General features: G+C 43.4%; 1 protein-coding gene across 2 annotated transcripts in view; it reads right to left on the reverse strand.

Annotated features, from left to right (window-relative positions):
- LOC119014972 (neuronal membrane glycoprotein M6-b-like) overlaps positions 1-20,910 on the reverse strand; it is a 43,614-nt gene extending 22,704 nt beyond the window's left edge. Inside the window, exon 1 of one of the 2 annotated variants that reach the window (XM_037090447.1) lies at positions 19,641-20,910. In XM_037090447.1, the coding sequence (XP_036946342.1) occupies positions 19,641-19,644 (4 nt within the window). In that variant the 5' untranslated portion in view covers positions 19,645-20,910. Of the gene's footprint in view, positions 1-6,260; positions 6,418-19,640 lie in introns of those variants that run through there. The other variant, XM_037090446.1, reaches the window with a different exon arrangement.
- Between the last annotated feature and the right edge of the window lie 108 nt (positions 20,911-21,018).

A 21,018-nucleotide genomic window follows, 5' to 3' on the forward strand; every position in this document is an offset into this window, starting at 1 on the left:
TAAAAATTAAGGTGGTTTAAAAAGCATCATCCGAAGCAGAAAAACTAACTTTAGATCTGGTGGCTGTTAACTAATGTTAGCAAACTTAAAATGTTGAGACAATTTTGCTTGATTTGTGTCTTAAAGTTAAAATATTTGATCATTTTGGAAGAAGAATTTGCTAACACAGCCTCAGTCTTGGATGACCAGAAGCTTAAAGTAGCTAATGTTAGCTAACTTTAAATATGGAGGCTGTAAGATAAATTTAGCAAACAACTGATGCTAATGTAAGCAAACTTTGTATATTGTGTTATTTGGATATTTCTCAACTTTACCGTTTGCAAAGCTGCACTAGATAAATATGTGCAGGCGAACTGATGAATTCTACCCATTTTCTGCCCCGAAGTTATCACACACACACACACACACACACACACACACACACACACACACACACACACACTGAATAAAGAGTGTGGCGAGAAGCTTCTTAGGATTTATGTGTGTGGCGGCAGTGATTTGCTTCGGCCTCTAAAGTGGATTACAAGGCATAATACACTGAACGTGGGCAACAAGTTCATTCAAAAAAGAGCACTGGCCACCTAATATTTACAGAACAGCCACAATGATCCGTGGAGGATTAATATGTTTAATGCAACATGCTTGATCTACTGTGAGGTCGAGGAGACAGGGGAGGGAACTTGTCCAATATTTATCAGCAACACAAACTAAATGTCAGCACCGGCAGGGAGGAACAGTCTGGCTCCTCCGCCATCAAACACCAGGTTGGCCTTTAGATTCAAGGGCTCAACCTGGACTCAGCTGGACTGTAGCACTGAATGTTATTTTTTACTGTTGCGGCCTTGAAATCTTGTCCACATTGTCACACACTGAAGGTTTTGGTCAGGTCATTTGAGGGCTACAGTCAGCTGATTTTGCTGTTTGTGTTCAATTAGAAATGTCGGGAAAGAGTGAAAACACCCAGGTGACATCTTCATTTTGCTTATTTGTCAGACAACAGTCATAGTCACAGAAAACCAGCACATATTCACATATGAAGACCCATTGGCCTGGATAAATGTTGTCAACGTATGTTTCTGTGAGCCACAGACAAGACAAAACTTTAGATTTCTTTATGTTGCTATTTTTTCTTTAGGTTCAATTTCTCAATGTTATGTTGTGACGCTCTGTATCACTGTAAATTAGATATAAAGCAATCTGATCTGTGTTCATGCTATTTGTCATGTAGGGAATAAAATTGGGAGCTAGATCTGGCCCTAAAACATGCTTTTTTCTTTTCTTAGTGCGAGCTAGGTGAGAGGATTGACACCACTCTCATGCCTGTTTGTTAATTGTGATGCGATTAGCTTAGCTTAGCATAAAGACTGGAAAACAGGTGGAGAGAACCAGCCTGGCTCTGACCGAAGGGAGCTGAATCCACCTACCAGCACCTCTAAAGCTCCCTTGCAGCTCACTCTTCCCTGTTTGATCCGTACAAAAACTGAAGTGTAAGAAGGATAATTCGCTATTTCTTGGCCGGGAACGGTAACTGCCGGTTGCCTGGCAACTGCTCCTGATCTTATCAGCTACTTCCTGGCAAGAGCAAACAGGCGTATTTCCCAAAACAACATTCAAACATTGATCACCTCCACTCGAGTTCAAGCTCCAATTTCTTAAAAATCTGTCTGAAAGCATCTCCAGCGCAGCATCTTAACATCCCTGCTCTCCGCTCGGGTCAAACATCACGGGTTTTTACTGGGGAGAAAACAAACTTGAAAGACAGATTGCGAGGAGCTCTCTTTGTGCTCCGGAGGCTGCAGCGAGCTCTGCCCTTCCATGCAGAAAATTCAACAAAACCTGCGCCCCTCCAGACGATGATGTAATCTCTTACGGTTCTGATCTGAACATCATAACCAACGGCGGCGAGCCAGCGACGTGTTATGTAAGCGCGGGCACGCACACACACACACAGAGGAGAGAAAGGAAGGTGTGTGTGAACAGGCCAATCGTTTACAACAAAGCGGAGGACGTACAGACGCGGCGAGAGGAACTTGAAATGCTCTCAGGGCCACTTTCCAGCCCTCAAAGCCGCTTTAGGGAGCCGCATTTAAGGTAAAGGTTGTTTCTCTAATCAAACTTTCACACTAATGAAATCAGCTGTAATTGCACCTCAGAGAGCTCGGCTGATGTCTCGTTATCCGAGTCCCGAGCACAGTGCACCTCTGCAGACATACAGATTAGAGATTATAGGACGCAATCAAGCAAAAAGATCAATCCATACCCACAAACACCACCACCACCACCACCACTACCCATCCTACGGATTATCAACCCTGCCTGTGTTGTGTTCATTTTACAGTTTGTAATCACTCTCAGCTCAATGTCAGACAGAGACACGGCAAAGTGATACGACAGTGCTGCAATTAAGAACATACACCGTTTACCATAATTAAGGTAGCTAATGTAGTCACAGATAATCAACACGCTCCTCACAGCGCAACTGGGAAAGCAGCTAATGCATCGCTTTAAGTGCTCACATCACGTTTCTTCACATCCATGGTCATGTTGTGCAGCTCTTTACAGGTGCAGTATGTAAGAATTGGCCACCTGTCAAATTAATACTCAAAATAAACAGGAGCAGCATTTCACCGGAGAAACTGCTAACTGTAGCTGGGTTAGCCGTGCAGCTAAAGGTCCAGTTTGGGCAGATTTTGGTGTTCACGTCGCTGGTTAGCATGCTAACTTCACTAGCTATCCATGCAACACAACACATATTTACATTCTATTTCTAATTTTAGTTACAATATATGCCAGAAACTACAGAAAAATCCAACCATTTTTCTTTCAAGTAAAAGAAAATGTGACATTAACTTGCACAGTCTTGAACCAATAACATCAATACCATCCCATCAACCCATTTTGTTCTTTAGTTTTTGGTTCAGTGACAAATAAGATCATGACGATGCCTTATATTTAACCAGTAAAGAGTTGTGGCCAGGATGTACACAGAGTGAGATCATTAACAGTAGAAAAGTGAACTTGTCAGAGCTGTTTGGTAGACAGCTTGATGGTTTTCTTGTTCTTATTACTTTTTGGCGAACACAAATGCTAAACCCTGAGATCTAAGTGATTTTACTGATATTACTAATAATAGTAATATGTGTGAACAGAACATTTATAAGTCTGGCTCTAAAACACAAGCCTTAGCATGTAGATTAGCATCAATAGCTTTTACAACTGTTCTGAATTATCCACAGTAGAGCTCTGGTCACAGGTTTGTTTCAAATATAATCAACTGAAGTGAACATGACATTATATTTTGTTAGATATGAACCTGATGCTTCTTTTGACCTTTAGATACTGAGTCCCTGTCTGACCCTGGACCTGTCAGATTAAAGGTTCAGACGTTGCAGGAAGCACAAGATGATTTTCTGTTTGCTCACTTTATACAAACTTTTACAATCATGATGCGTCTGGGAGTTATGACCATTTATCTCAAACTTCCACATCAGCTTCCTGAATCAGAAATGTGTTGATGTGCAGCAGAAGAGGCAGCACTGGCACACACACACCAACACAAGCTCCTTACATGACAGCGCTCGCCTTCGTGCCCCCCACTGTAAATCTTCAGCTTCTTAACGGATGCTATAAGCTTATGGTCACATTCCAGATGTCAAAGGCACACACAAACGATTACACCAACAAATAGGCCATCCTCCAATCCCGTCTATTTTGGTCGTCTGATGTGGGTGGATTCGGTTGCGCAACATCACACCTGGAGCACAACAGTCCGGGCTGCAGAGGTGGAACTGGGTGAACGCACCGCGATGATTTATATGCTTCCACATAAAATGGTGATTAACGAATTCAGAGGTTTAATTGCTAACTGTAAGTATGGCCGCCCCTCCTGCTCAATTATCCGGAGGGTCTTCAAACACACGCGCCCACTCCGACAACTGAAGTTGCACGATGGAGGCTCTCATTGGACACCGGGCTGTGCGTAGCAGCGTGCCTCAGGAGAGGATGATGTAATGTCTTTTTAAAACATCACTGTTGAGGGACACCCCGCTCTTCTGCGCCTTACGTCACAGACTATGAGCCAGCAATATTGCTGTTGCTGGGCCCAAGAAGTGCCGAAGGAACTGCAACTAATGTCACTTTGAGTGTGTTGGCACTGAGATTTTGTAGTCATAAAATATATATTATCCAGAACCTTAACTTTAGACAGTAATTCTGTGATACTGAGGTTAAAAATCTGAGTATTAGTTTCCACAATAGACACATTTCATGCCATCGTCTAATAATAAAGCTAAAAATCTGGATACAAGTTCCAAAAACAGTAACATTTTATGCTGTAACATTGACACAATAAATTTAATAATTGCTCCCAAAATGCTTATTTTCCTGATTAGTCTGAATATTAGTTCCCTAAACAGAAACATTTCTTGCAATTTTCTCATGTGCTGAAAGTCTGGACATTCATTCATGACATGGTAAAATTGGATCAAGTTTTGTAACGCTGAAGCTAAAAATGTAAATAGCTGTCATGAAAATTGTGACATTTCGTATTAACTTTGTAAAGCTAAAGCTAAAAACTGAATATTACTTCCCAAAATGTTCACATTTCCTGCCATTTTTTTATACATTAGCCAAGAACCTGGATGCTAGTTCCCAAAAATTGTAACAGTTTTGCTGTTTTGTAACAAAAATGTGACATTTCATGCTATTTCGCAATGCTAAAAATGAAAAATTTGAAGATTAGTTCCCAAAATAGTAACATTTCCTGCCATTTCACACTGTCAAATCTTGATAATTCAGATAGTGCTTCAACAGTAAAGACATCCTCCGCTGTTATGTAACGCTGAAGCAACAAGGCACTTTGCAAAATGTCTCTTTTTGAACAGAAGCTCTTCATTTCAACACATCGGCACAGTGAAGTGCAGCAGAAGGAGGGAGCCATCAGGGGAAACAGTAGATAATACTGTGAGGTGAGTGTGTGAGGCCCCTCCAGACTGAGCCACTCTCACTTGGTTTCAACTCTCCTGCTCTCTGACAGCCAACAGGGCACAGAGACATCAGGCCAGATCATCTCTAACACTACTGCTGCTGACTCTGCATTGATCTGTCATTTAAAAAAAACAAAACAAAACAAAAAAAACACATTCACTGATCCACCTTTATTTCATGATGTACATCAGACAGAAATGTGTGTGATCTGCCTGCTCAGACGGGCTCTGCTGCTGCTGCCTGTCTCCAACCTGAAGGAGATGATTTTACTACCGAGCCACCACGAAAACAAATCGGTCACATCCAACATCCTGCACAGAGACACACCTACAATATTCCAACACACAGAGGAAGAGAGAGAAACAGCAACAGTTTGGCTGGATACAATCCACTCAGTCAGTCCCCTGGCTGATCTCTAGTGTGCACATGCATCTTAATTTCCTCCACATGCACACAGACGCTGGGTTTAAAGAGCGTGTTGGATTTAAAGGACACCAGATTTGAATATGTGCGCCCATGAACGTGCGGTGCAGCCGATGGACATCTGCGCATCCGAGTGCGCCTCCGATCGCGTCTCTCGCAGCCTGCAGCCTCCACATAAAGACACACACCACGGGCTGCACATGATGCAGCTGCGTCGACTAATCGCGCTCCTGCCGGATCAGACACCGGCGATAATAATCGAAGCGGCTGCGGCTCCACACCTGAGCCTGAACAATGCGGCCGTGCACACACACACACACACACACACACACACACACACGGAGAAAGCGCGCCGCCTCCTTATCAGCCGCTCATTAAGGCTCGGATATAAGCTCATGATGGCGCGGCGAGGCGATAAAAAAAAAGCAAATTGGCATTAATGTATGCACCATAAAACCCAGACCGTGCACGTCCCCACAACACATCACCCAAACCCGCCCACCCCTCTCTTCTTCTTCTTCCCCTCCATCAGCCTCCAAATCCCTCTGAAGGCGCGACACACAGAGAAAAACGTCAAATTACGCTCGGGAGAAGAGAGACTGGTGCTTTAATCTCGGTCATCTGCAGCAGAAAGATCGTTATTGTCTTTTTTTTCCTTCCCCCCTAAATCGCCCTCAAATAGGTGAGAGGCCACATAGGGAGGGGGAAAAAAGCACCGCTATTGTGTCGCGCACAGACGAGGAGCCATTGCAAGTAGGTTAAACCGCGGAGGCTGGCGCAGCGCGTCTCCAAACCGAGGAGAGGCGAAAACACGCAGAGACGCGCGGCTGTCAGCGGCCGCTCGGACGTACCTTTGCTCTCCTGCCCCTCGTCCTGAGTCTCCTCCGCGTTGGACTCCATGGCCGGCTTTGTTCCATCCATTATTTTAGCGGAATATAGTCTCCTTGTGGCACTTGTACCTCACAGTCTGTGGACGCTGGAGCCTCTCCTGGTGACTTGATGCTCCCTCTCTCTCTCTCTCTCTCTCTCTCTCCCTCTCTCTCTCTCTCTCTCTCTCCCTCGTACACACCCTCCCTCCCTCTCCCTCCCTCTCTCTCCTCCTCACTGTTAAAGCTCACAGCTCTGTCTCTGTATGTATAGTAACAAAATGCAAAGGCAACGTCAGATTGGGTTTATTTACCCCATGATGCCAGAAAACGCTTTTTCTGAGCCCACTGACTGTGGAGACTATGATGCTGTAATGTGCATCATAATCCCAACATAGTGATACAATTATACCATTTTGTAATACTTATGCTGAAAATGGGTGCAAAATTGTGTAATTTCAATCCAGTTTGTAGTGCTTGAGCAAAAAATCTGGATGTTAGTTCCCAAAATAGTAACATTTTATGTTATTGTCTAATGTTGAAGATACAAATCACAATGGTTGCATCTAAAATTGTAACTTATAAGATAAAAATTACTAATATTTGGTAACAAAGTGGTATTTCATTCTGATTTGCAAAGCCAAAGATAAAAAAAATCTGGATATTAGTTCCCAAAATAGTAACAAGTTGAAGCTTAATATAAATTTAAAAAATTGCTTCCTTAATATAACAGGTCATGCCATTTTTAAAACACCAGTATAAAATCTTAATATTTGCTTCTGAACAGTGCCACTGTGTGCCTTTTTATAATACCAAAGTTAAAAGTCTGAATGTTAGTTCCCAAAACTGTGCAAATAGTCATCTCTTCATGCCATTTGGTAAAACTGAAGCAAACAGATAATATTTTCTTACGCTGAGACTTTAAATTGAAAGAAATTGCTTCCAAATGAGTGACATTTTTGGCAATTTAGGAGCACTAATGCTAAAAATATAGACATTAGTTCTCACAACAGTAACACATCATGTCATTTTGTAAAACTCAAGCTGAAAATATCAATATCTGCTGCTGAAACAGAGCCACTTTGTGTAACTGTTAAACACTAAAGCCAAAAACAGTTCCCAAAATCTGTCTCTTTTCAAACACAAACTCTTAATTTCAACACATCTGCACATGTTGAAAATGCAGAGGAAGGAATGCATCATGGGAAACACAAGATGCCTTGAACAAACTTGGCACTGTTTTTCTTTTGCATATGAAAAAGGATGCAAAGATGCCGTCAGATTGCCCCAAAATGTTGCCAGAAAACACTTATTGACACTCAAACCTGCTCTTGACTCTGGAGAAAATCATCCTCGTGGTCTGATATATTTATAAAATATCTCCTGATGATACATGATTGTCTTTATGGAGGTCTGTTCGCCCCTCATTGTCTTTATTCACTCCCTAAATGTCACTTTGTTGCATCAGTGGCTCCCCTCTGTCCCTGCTGGTCTTTTCTTTTTTAGATCTCAGTGAAGCAGAGGAAGCTATAAGGACAAAATGTGCAGGAGATGTAAATATGCAAACTCATGGGTAACCATGCATGCATGATTACACACACACACACACACACACACTCACAACCACACACACTCACCGCCCCCTCTCCATCTGGTGAGCTGAGAGTCGAGGAGGGAAGGAAATACGCAAAAAAGAAGAAGATCTGAAGTGAGCGTGGAAGATAAAAGTCCAGGAAACAAACCATTCGTGGTTTTCGCTCTTAAATCAAAATGGCCCGTGCACATTCAAGTCAGAGGCCGAGACAATCAACACCCCACCGTAGTTAATAATTCAATGCTTTAAGATATTTTTAAGCATCCAATCAGCACTCAGAGGACAAATGAGGTTTGTGTTTGATTAAGATGTTTGCATGTTGCAGCAAGAACGCTCATTTCCACTGCTGTCAGGACGATATCCCCATCGGAGTAAAGACAACACACGGAGGAGGAGGTTGCTTTCAAACATAGCTGCTTCAAAACGCTTGTGGAAAAAACAGCTTCACTCGAATTTGGTCGGTGCGATTCGACCAATCGCAGCTCTTTACCTGCTAAACAGCCACGTGCCTGGCTTCATTTAAGAGGGGGAACTCTTTGTTTGCCACTGAGGGTGCCGATTGGCCCGAGTGCAATGTGTCACAATCCAATGAGGGAACAAAGCAAGGTGATACCTCGAATCCCTGAGACATGGAGGTGGGTGTGGTGTGTTTATTCGGGGATGAGGGGAGTGGGTGAGTAGGAGGGAGGGAGGAGGGAGGGGGTGCTGTTTCCACCGTTCACCCCATTTTCTAATAATAAACACATCCTCAAACAATGGGACGCCATCTGTCCCGAATCCTCTTAAATAAGGTTTTAATTCGGGCCCACGTGGCCCCGTTTCAGACAAAGCTCAGCCCACACACAGCAGTCCAGGAATCCCCCCTCCCTTCTCACACACTCACACACACACACACACACTGCAGACAGAGGTGACCCCACCAGACGCCGATGTTTTCCTCCAGTGCAGCTAACATGACAGATATGACATTCAGTGCGTCCATTTACCCCCCCAGGGCTGAAATTAACACCCGCTCTGCTCCATATGCCCGAGAATCAAAGAGGGTCTCCCATCAACACCCCGAATTCATGACACTTGAATGGCTCTCTGATATTGAGCCACGAGGAAACCCAATCCGCTTCATAAATGAATGGCTCAGAGTCTGTGTCTATGAAACATTAGTGCAAACATACTTGAATGCAGGAGCCAGATGTGAACGAACAAACATATCATGTTTTATCCGGTTATCTTGAAGTGTTATAGGACGCTGATGTTATTAAAACCCGAGGCCTACGTTTATATATCTTGGTGTTTGAATGACTAAAAGGTGGAACATTTAGGAAGTGGTTGATTTTTTCAACCATACCATAGTTGGTGGTTGTTGAAACAGCAGAAAAACAAACCAAGATGACTTTGGAAAGTTCTTTTTTGTTCTGCTGAGTTTGAATGAAGCGTGTTTTTATTACCAATCAAAAATGACCGCTTTGTTTTGGTGGATTAAGCGTGACTAACGTGGCGGTTGTTTCCTGTCAAACAAAAAAGGATTTTAGTCTTTAACTAACTGTGATGGTCACAGTTGCCCCAAAGCATCACACTGCAGCCAGTGGAGCAAATCTTTTAGTCAGTTACAAGTCCAGATTTCAAAATACATGAATTCCTGTTTAATTGTTGGTTAATCAGCTGTTTAATAACAGGCCCATGACATCCATGATCATAGTTTGACTGAGGTCAATCAGCAGATCCAAGCCCGGTCACCCGGATGTGTTAGCAGTTAACATTTCTGTTGGAAGATACACAGACATGTTTGTGGTGACCAAAACAGGTGGGCTGTTTTAATCCAAACCACCACGTTTTTATAACCTTAACCAAGTGGCTGTTGTGCCCAAACCAAAGCAAAGCATAAGCAATGGAACCAATAACAAACTTAAGTAGCAAAGAAACGATTAGTTTGAACTTAGCTGTGGTTTTATAAACATAAATGTTGATTTGTATGCAAGAGTGTGAATGTTATTGCAGGGCTGGTGATGTTATCTGGTTGCACAATTGACCTTTAAAGCAAACAACATCCTGTTTCTTATCACAATTCAGACATTAGTTAAATGTAGAACCAGAAAGGGATGCAGGAAATGTTTTCATGAAAAACAACACAAGTAAAAGTTTTTACCATTTTCATTTTCAGAGAGATATAGTCTGTTTTGTGCATCACCTTTGTTAATAAAAAGGAACAATCCTACTTTATAGCCTTGTACTGTGAAATCTAAATCAACTCCTACAGCTGCTTGTGGAGGAGAAGCATTTACACTGAGATTTGTTCCTTGTGACAAAGAAAAATAAGGCAGGTGTAAGTGATATAATTCCTTCTTACAGTTAAAAACCATGTGCAGCAGGAAAAAGCCCTCCTTTGTAGTGGAAATGAACACACATACACACACAAAAACGCACACAAACTCTGTGAACTGTCAAGTCATTAGGCTCCGAGGGTGAGTTTCAAGTCCCTTTTTTTCCTCCCAGAACCCCCATAATCCCTCGCTGGGTCACACAGATTAAAGTCTTGTCCAGAAGATGAGATACAGTGCTCGCTGGCACTCCTCACCACACGCACTAACTGACACAAACACACATAATGTTCAGTGTTCGGACCGCGGTCCAAATCTCCAACTGCGGTGACGTTCCAGAAAATCGGAAATCTCATAGTTACTCAACGAAACGTCTCTCCAAGTTTGAATTCCGAGTAGGATTCAGTTACATCACAGCTGAACTGACATTATCTGTGTGTGGAGAGACAGCACAGCAGATACCTGGACCTTTGACTAACAAATTATTAGTGGGAAATGCTGTGCCTGAGGACGGAAGAGAAGACACCTGCGTGATATCAGCAATAAGTACTTGATGCATATGTAGTTGTAAATAAGAGCAAATAAACGTTCGCTCTGAAATGCACACACTCCACCGATGCATAAAAACATGTAGTGGAATCTTCTGTATTCTGGTGCGAACTAGAGACATCTGCCATCAAAGCAGTACTTCCTGTTCAACCCCGGCGAACACGAACAGAGATCATGAGGGACAAAATAAAAAAGCTAAGAAACATGCTACAGTTATCAGATACACTGGACAAACAAACTGTTCGCTCCTGATGATTACACTCAATCAACTCAATTAAAAGTTGTCAGAATTGAAAAATCCACCCAATAGCTGTTAAGACGAGCAACTCAAAATCACAAATGTCAACCTCGTGCTGTCACAAGCGTTGAAGTCTTTGGGAAACGTTGCCTGGGAACCATGAACGTCTCTTCCAAAAGCTTTGACATCCATCCAATAATCATACGGTCGAGCCAGACTGAAAGCCAAATTAAAAGAATCGGCATTGTTTCCCATTTGATGTATGGATAGAAAGCTTTGTGAGAGATGATTTGTTTAGCTCCTCATATCAACAGCATGTACACTGTGTGTGTGTGTGTTTGGGGGCGGGAGAGAGGATTCACATATAATCCCCATTCGGCCATAGGAGAATTGAGATAATAAAACAAGGTTTAGGGAAGACAAAGGACAGAGACCGAAGATAAATCCACGTACACAGCCTGTAGTTTGAACCTTAAACCGTCTGCTTGTTTTGTCTGAGCGCTCGCGTAAATATCAGCCACATTTTTGAAAGCCTTGTGTTCAGAGTTGAGCCCCGTGGCCTCGTTGAATCATGTATCGTCTTGGGCGGTTTTGACCAAACGGGCCTCAGAAGGATCTCACAGAGCAACTTTCTTATCCACCTCCACAGCTCTTGGCGTCCATTAAAGGGAAAACCACGAGCGTCGAATGCCTGTCTCCCCTCATTACAGCGAGACAAGAAAAGAGAAAGTGGAGCCCATATGGGGGTCGTCCCAGAGTAATGAGGACATCGCTGCTCCTTCTTGTCATCAGCTGTGGAGTTAATGGGAGAGGAGTGGAGAAGACAGCAGTCCCTGCACACCCTCAAAAGACAGTCCTTACTCACTTCACACTGATTTCAAACTCACGGCTTGAAAGACTTCCACAACAAGCCGACACTCTCACGGTCACATCGTCAACATCAGAGTGATACTGACTCTGCTGTTGCCATGGAGACGCGTAACACCGCCGCAACGGCTCCACCGATTCAGATCTTTTTCAGAGATGCTATCAGTTCCCAGAAAACTTCTCATATGGTCTCGTAACAGCTTGAAGCCGCCGAGAGCCAGAAACCAAAACCAAATTTAAAAACGAAAAAGAGAAGCATCGATACAAAGAGCTCCCACTCCTACGGCCGGCTCAGCTGAAGGCTAGAGTTGTTGACATGCAGCCAGAGTGTTTAGAGCTTCCTGCGCCGCTGCCTGAAAGCATCACAAAGAGAATCATCTCGTGGACAGTTAAAGTGCTGGGGTGTGAATAAGTAAGTAAGTTGTCCCCCGTGAGGAGGCGCAATCAGCAACAAGATGCATCATGTCTTGTGGGTTTATCAAATTGAGCCTGCTGCTGCAGCAGTGGGTGAGAAAGCACTATTCTTAACCATTTGTCAGTTCCACCACCTTGGTCCAGACTGAAATAGCTCAACAACTACTGGTTGGATTGCCATGAGATTTTCTGAAGCCTGCTGAGTTTGGTGATCATCTGACTTTTCCTGCAGTGCCATCACAAGGTTACCAATCATAGTTTTGAGCCACATTTCTCAACTATTGGAACTATGGTAAACACATTCATGGTCTCAAGAGGATGATTTGACCACCTGAGGATGAGCCTTGACGATCAACTCTCTTTCTCCAGAATCGTTTACTGCACCTTGGGCTTAAAACAAAAGTATTCATCTGATCAATGAAGGAACAAATGGAAGTGAAAGCTCAAAGAGGGGACATACAGCAGTGAAAAGCACTACTGTTTGTTTACAAGCTAATTACTGTCTCCCCCTTTGTCTCCTGTGTGATGCTCATCCTCTCTGCGGGCGTCACGGTGACCTTTTAACCATCTTCCTGACACGCTGCTAAAGACCATTATGCATCTCTCATGTCGAGCGCTGAGGCTGACTATCAGGCTTTGAGCTCTGATCACAGAGGTTGACCTCATCGTGACCTACAGTTGTCGCAAGCCTTGGGAAATCTCTGCTGTCTGCTGAGAGCTATGGTGTCTGTCGCTAATACACAGTTCAAGGATGAAGATGCGTGAAAGTTGTGGGTCTTGGAGAACTAAAATTGTGATGCTTTGGGATGGCAGCAGACAACGTCCAATTCCAAAGGGTCAGTATTTGGCGAGGTGTGAATGGGACTCAAAAATCGTACAAATTGGACCTTTAAGCCCAAGACATATTTGAAACAATGGGTCAGACATAAGCGGCCAGTCACAGGATTATTTATAGCCAACTTAGGTGGATTTTGTTGGCTGAAATGGTTCTGTCAGCTGTAGCTAGCTACTATAGCCTAATGCTAAAACTGAAACGAGTGCGAGTTAGTTGAAAATGCCATCTCCAGATGTCGTATCATTAGCTTAGTTAGCTAATATCACGTCCCTTGCCTCTCAATGAAATGCACTGCTAAGCTGTAAGCTAGTTAGCCAGACATGCTAACATTTGCTGCAAAATAAATAAATTGCTGATAAAAATGCTGTTAAATAATACCTGTATCTTGTGTCTTTGGTAAAGTCTTCAAAGTCTCAAGTCTTTCATGTGTAGCTACGCTAACGTTAAGCTTATGACAAATTAATGCATTTTTTCCATCCACTACACATCCGTTATGCGGTTACAAGATGTTGGCTCACCAAGATAAACAGTTGGTTGAACTAATTCTACAGTCTTGTGCCCTGAAACCACAGAAGAAGAGTGAGCAACAAGATGACATCATTATCGAGCAGTGCCAAATGTAGAAAACACTGTAGAAAACAAAATGGAGAGCTTGTCCGCGTTATGTTTGCCATCGCCCTTCACAAATCTGATGTCATATTCTGTGTACATTTTTCGTGTATTCTGCTTTTTCTTGCACAGTTTGAGAATGCACATAAATACAGGTGGATCTGTGAAGATGATGTCCATAAGAGCAGTAACAGTGTTCAGGCGTATGTTTGATTACAGCGTCCCCCGCGCCCTGCATGGTTTTTATCTGTTTGGTTATTGATTTATCTGCCTCCATTAGTTAAATCGAAGTGTGTTATCAGTAATGCTGCAAACAGGCCATCACTTCAGCAAACATGAACGCACAAAGACTCTGGTGAACTCAGACACACACACACATGCACTCCCACACACACAAGCGGAGAGTCTCAGCGACGGCTTTATCAGCCTCCCGCTGTTGCTTTAGTCTAATCCTTGACATTTTAATGGGCTTCTGGCTTCCTCTAAAAGGGAAACCTTTGGCAGGGAGAGTGAGGTGGAGGCTCGGCACCTTGCACCATCTCCCCTCTCACCTGAGAAGTTCTTCTGATATCTCAGCGGTGATGTGACTTTGTAGAAGTGTGTATGTTTGCGTGTCAGTGTACGTTCTTTGGTGTATATGTGTGTGTGTTTCGAGATCTGGGCCCTTAATCTGTGGTGGTGATGATGACCCAGTTTCACCCCCCCATCCCTCCACCTCCTACCCCGCCCTCAGCCGCCGGTCGCCAAGGAGACGCTTCCCTCTCATCTCTGAACGCAACCACCGGATGCTGACAAAGTCTCGAACGTACACACTCGATCTAAAGCTTTCAGAGTGACCTTTGATGATAAAGTCGGCTTTAAAGGAACGTTCTGCACAAATGCGAGCATGTCCGTGTTTTCCTGCACCTGACAGGTGAGACGGAGAGCAGACACGTGGCAAACTTTAATGCAAATCCATGTAAACTGATACCATCGTGCTTCGTCATCATCTGCACTGGCCGGAACACCTGCACCTCTGTGTGCACCGAATTTGCATGCAATTCCAAAGTTTTGCTTTAATGCGCGATGGTTTCGTTGAACAATCAAGCGCAACAAGACAAGGAGGTTTCTATGTAGGCCTCGATTTTCCTCTCACACACACACACACACACACACACACACACACATACACACACACACACACACACACACCTGACTGAACACCTACCATCTCCTGGACCTATGTACAGAAAAGTGAGAGAGCATATCGCATATATCTTGCCACAGTTACAAGATCTGACTCCTGTCAGTACGGATGGCTTAACCTAAACACACCTCCGATGCAAACACACAAACACACACACACATACACGCCCACACACCCATCCCCCCACCGCCCCCTCTGCCAGCAATTTATCCGACGAGCCGCTAATCCCGCTGGCCCAGATTTGGTCCACAGTCTGCTCCACATGATGTTGGTGCTGTCATCGTCATCCCAACAACTGCACACACACACCCCAATCCCACACACACACACACACACACACACACACCCACCCCGTCCTTGTCCACGCCTGCCTTGCTGCATCACCTGACCTCTTGACGAGTCATGTGATTCAAGAGCGGTCGCACCTGTGACCTACTGTACTGAACCGCAGCACATGCCGGCAGCGACGTGGGATAAGAGTCGCTTCCGTGCACAGTATTCAAGGCGCACCGTGAGTCACACACACTGTGGAGGAAATGCAAAGCAGGGTGGGTTCATCATCTTCATCATCATCATCACTCCAGGGGTGGGAGATCAGCAGGGGGAGGTGTGGGAGAGCGGCAATCCCCTGCTGTCTGTGGGTCATGTGTATGTGTGTGTGTGTATATATATAAATTTATGCTCTGCCTATTTTTTGTCCGCGTGGGCTCCGATGTGTGACTGTTCGTATTCGAGATGACGCCCGCCTCGGAGCTCTGTGCATCGCCGTGTCGCCATGGCAACAGGTCCTCTCGACGACGACTGATTCTGACACATCAGCGTAGCCGTCAGGGCTGAGCCTCAAAATGCTCACATGCAGGACGAGGAAAAGACGAGCAGGCCCGTGCCTAAATGCAAAAGGGTGTGTTGAGCGCAAAGTATATTCCCGGACCACAGGTTGAAGGTTGTCTGTGTTATACTTTGGTATCGGATCCTCTGCACCCTGGGAGAAAACCAGTCAAGACTCTAAAATCAATTCCGAGATTAACACGAAAATGAGAAACACATGATGAAGAAGTTGAACAGAGCTGGAGGACAAAGAATGAGGCATTCTGCAGTGACACAGCATAAAAGCGAGGATGACATACTCTAAGTGAATTGTTAAAAGCCCAAGATGAACGACAACAAGGCCAAACTGATCAAACTGAGTCTGCTGTTCTGTCTCCAACCTGCGGGTGTCCTCACCACTAACCCTGAGCTGCACAGTTCTCATTGAGTGAAAAGGTGCAAAGCAAACAGTAGAATTCGGTAAAACTAGAATGCTAACGACTAAAGCTAATGACTAGCAATGGCCTGTTTCCAGCTAGTTAGCGCCACAGCTACAGTAGTTCAGCAGCTGATTACTACTTTAGCCTTCTTCTTTCTGCCTTTCTTCCTCTCTTATCACAACCTTTTTTATTCTGTCTTGCCATGTTAGTTTTGTTTTTTCCTGTTGTTGGCTGACACACATAGCACTGCTTCTCTCTGTTTCTTTCTTAGGCTCTCAGTCAGAATCATAACATTTCAAGGCAGCCAACTCCAAATTCGCCAAACGTCAGTCTTAATTTGACTCTCGGGGCGTGAAGTCGACAGTTACATGAGTGTTGATTGAAGTCGACAACTATCTCTTAATTTTACACTTCAAGGTAGCATCAGTCAGCTCACTGCCCCAGAGTCAAGTCAACGCTCATAAGAACACTGTGTCAGCTCATAATAATTAAAACTGAAAACGCTTTTGGGCGATCTGATGGGCCATCTCCAATAACAACATTACATAACTGAGACACACCACACCTGTATCAATGTTTAAGTGTTTCATTTGTGCAGATTTCAGAGCATAAGAAGTGAACTGTGAGATATAATGAGGCACTATTTGTGAGAAATTTGGGGGATCTGAATCACTCTGAATACTGTTTTTTATTCAGCTCTCCCCCGACTATTATCATGATGCTACTGATACAGTTTAACTGTTGGCATGTCGCTCTCCTAATCAGGTCAGTGGATCGTTCCACTTTCTCCTTTTCTTTTTTTTTTTTTCCAGCCGAGTGATCATTTATTCCTTCAGAATGAAACAGTCCTTTAAAAATCTGCGGCCCTTTGAAGTCTGTCTGTTCGACGGCACAACATCCAGTATCCATTCTGCATATCAGCGCGCGGCGAATCCACAGGAGAGGATGCAAGAGGAGGATATGAGTTTCCTACATTCAGTCGAGCGGAGACGAACTGCAGCGAAAAAAGAAAAAAAAAGAAAAAAGGGAACACAAAGAGTGAATTCACGGAGGAGGACGAACAGAGGGGTGGGGTTGGGGGGGAGGTGGAGGAAAAGAAGAGTGGAGGGAGCGAAATGGAAAGAATAATGATGAAGACAATGAGCGTGGAGATGATGAGAGAAGCAGATAAAAGAGGGGATGATGATGATGCTGACGATGATGAGACTAAAGCAGCGGTTTGGGCGAAACGAGGGGAGCTGAAAGAGGAGAAGTTTTACGACGGCTCCCTGCTGAAAAGCTGCTCCGGTTCCCCCGTCGCAGTAAATCATGTCACTTGGCTACATCCTGTCTGTTCCCAACTTCTCACCGGCCTGAAGGCGATCAACAGGCCTGTGCCTTATTGGAAACAGATGTTATGAATGGGAGGGAGGTAGACAAAGAAAGAGAGAGAGAGAGACAGAGGGGGGAGGTAAAGGATGAAGATAAATGCTTTAAGAAGTTAGTGGCTTTGGATCCTAATGGGATCAGTCCGAGGGGCTACTGGTTTCATGTCACGCTCCAGTGAAAACAACATTCTGGTCTGATTACTTCCTCCAAAACAAATCGGAAACAAGTGGGCGATCCCATCTACAGTCTGTTAAACGTCATCACAACCGTGGTGGAAAAGTTTGATATTTGGCAAATTTATAGTGAAAGAAGATCTGAGTCCTCTAGTTCACGTCCTTGTAATCTGCTTCACTTCCCTTCACTGTTTTCGATAAACAAGTAGAACACGAGCGTGACGACTTGGTGTCATCACTGTCAACATCGATCTCTGCACTTGTATATTAATTACACATTAAAGTCCAAAGCTTGTGTTGTTTTCGTTTCTCTGAAACCATGTTAAGGAACTTTCCATTTCATCCTGATTCCAACGATATAAAGCTGACGCCCGAACAAATGCTCATAAAATGTGTAGAAAATGTGAAAAACCCTCAACTTCCTGCTACATGCATCCACATTACAAAACAACAGCGACCGTCTCCTGTGGTTCAACCTTGTCCACCCTGTGTAATCCACGGTGACGGAGCCGATCACTCCCTCTTAATCCAATCAACATCAACTCTCACACGAGGAGATGACATGGGGAGGATGAGGGGTGTACGTCGAACTGCAGTCAGGTAAGATCACATTTTACCACATTTTACCAGGAGGTGCTGGCCTGAACATGACTCGAGTGTCACAACAGGAGTGAGGTTTTATTCAAATTCAGGTAAAACTGACATTAACAAAGTTATTTCAATTTAGAAAATGGAAGCAGTGATTGCATTTTTATCATTATTGGGTACACCTGAAGAAGGCGCAACCAGTTAGAAAGTTAGTTTAATGTTCCCTGTCAGTGTTTCACTCTTATATCTGATGTTTCTGGATTAATGCTACAGCCGCATTAACCTATATGTTGCATTTTACTGCGGCAGGTATGTAAAATTATCTTATTTCAGCTACTTCATGTACTGTTGCTCGTTTAATCTACAGCAGTGCATCATATTCTATAAGAACATCATTGTAGCATAGCTGTTTTGTACGAACGTGTCTGAAAAGTTTCCTGCGCTTTGCGACGAAGCATTTTCCGACTAATGTAAGACGATTATGTACAGTTGATTTAGCTTAAACGTGCAGTATGTAAAAAATCTAATTCGTGTTCAATGCAAATAGAGGGCAGCATAACCACTAACCACTAACCGCAGCTAGCTGTAGCTGCCTTTAGCTAGTTAGCTGCAGCTAGCAGTTTGAACTGGGACGTCAGTGAGCAGCTGAATTTAAGCGCTAACGTTGCTAGCACAAGTGCCTTGTACCGGGGAAGCATGTGGCTAATTAGTTAGCATGCTAACTCCAGCGGCATTTTGTCATTCATTTTGCTGTCAGACAAATGCAGTGAGGTAAAAAAGTATAATATTCACATGTAACAGAGTAAAAGTGGCCAATAGAGATGGATGCACAAAATTTAAATGCTCAAAGTTTAAGAAGCAAGAATTTGTACATTCCTACTGATTTATGAGTCTTAATACCACATGCACACATGCACACACAAACAAAATGGATTTTTCTGCTTCTGGCACAGTTTACAGAGTATTAAAAGAAGCCAACAGCACAAAGGGCGTCTAATACACACACACGAACACAAACACACAAGCTGGCACGCTCATTGTGAATGGTGCAATGTAAAACTGAGCCCTGATGTCCAAAAGCAAATCATAAAGCTGCTGAAAGGGTACAAGTGATCCCGAGCGAGACGGTGAAGCTGGGGGTTCCACTTTCCCCGTTTGAGCCTTTAAACTGATTAGCAGACGAGTAATTTAGAGTCAGCGACACCACATCACCCGCAGCACGAGCAGAGGACAGAGAGCCTGCAGCTGCCGGAGGAACGCATCCACATATCAAGAGACCAACAGAGAGAATCTGGGGTGACCTGATTTTCTTGTGCCAGTGTTGAAATGAAAGTAAAAAAAAAAAAAAAAACAATAAAAAATGCAGAAAGTAGTCGACTTACCCATTTTATCTGCAAACTGGCCCTGAGACAAATAAAGTGAGTGAGTCCTCTCCCAGCTGAGGCAGTCCACAGGTTGTTAGGAGGGGGGCGGCAGCACACAAACAACTGGACGTCCCGTTTGGGAGTCGGGGGTGGAGGAGTGGAGGAGTGGAGGAGTGGAGGGGAGGAGTGACGTCGCAACTGCAGCTCGAGATGGATCAGACTTCATTAATCCAAACACACTCTAAGTGTCCCGACTGGCTCTGCAAGCCCTCTGAAATGAAAAGGGCAGTATTCAAACGTTAGTGCACAAGATACAGAAACATCGTCCATGTGTTCCAATTTCTCTTCTTTACACCTGTCATTCATTCATTGGGGGAATCATTTTGTTGTTTTCATACATTTTAGAAATTCTACTGGAAAAAATAGCGGATGTAAAGTCTCGACAATGACTTGGAAGTGAAAGACTGGTGGTTTGATCTGACTTGTCTGTGTTCATTGGACTTTTTTCACTTTAGTTTTCTTTTTGTTTGTCTGCCAGTGTTTCACACTAAAAGTGATGGAGAGGGAGTACTTTCTATTTGATTGTGAAGAAATTAACAGAACAATAAGCTTTATATAAAGTTATTTGTTCTCTGATTACATTTACTTTACAGGGTATTAGTCATGCCTATCAATATATTGTCAAACCTTTTAAACAAGTCAAACTGCCCCCAAAATATCATTAAACAGTTATCAATCCTGTCCTTTTTCAGTATAAAAAGCAGGTAAGTGTGTATGTTACAGAGATACAAGTGACTTGACTCTGGATTTCATGACTGATTGCATTAATTAAGGATTTGACTGGACTTGCCCAATAAAAAAATTAAAAAAATTAAAAAGACTTGAGCCACATGTTTCAGTACATTTCATGGAAATATTGTACTTTTTACTGCACTGCATTAACCAGCAGCTTTGGTTCTTTGTTACTGTTAAGATTAAGATTTTATATATACGTAATGTTCTGTTATCAATATTAATACTTTTGGCTTGTGACAAAGCAGCATCCAGTTGGAGCTTCTTGTCACATTTCAGACCAATCAACCAAACTTTATTTATACAGCACCATTCAAATCAAAGGCAATTCAATGTTGACTGATAAAAAAATAATATGAAGATACATTCCAGATGTTTGTGGGTGTTGGCACTTCCACCAAGAGAACACACAATACAGTAATACAATTAATTAATACACTGATTGAACTCACTGGTTGTATAAATGGACTGGTAGATCGTTAACTATTTTGATAATTGATTGCGAGTCATTTTTCATAATTTCAGTTTCTTAAATGTGAATATTTTCTGGTTTCTTTCCTACTATTCGACAGTAAACTGAATACCTTTGGGTTGTGGACTAAAG

This window comes from Acanthopagrus latus, chromosome 24 (assembly GCF_904848185.1).
Source record: "Acanthopagrus latus isolate v.2019 chromosome 24, fAcaLat1.1, whole genome shotgun sequence".
NCBI lineage: Eukaryota > Metazoa > Chordata > Actinopteri > Spariformes > Sparidae > Acanthopagrus > Acanthopagrus latus.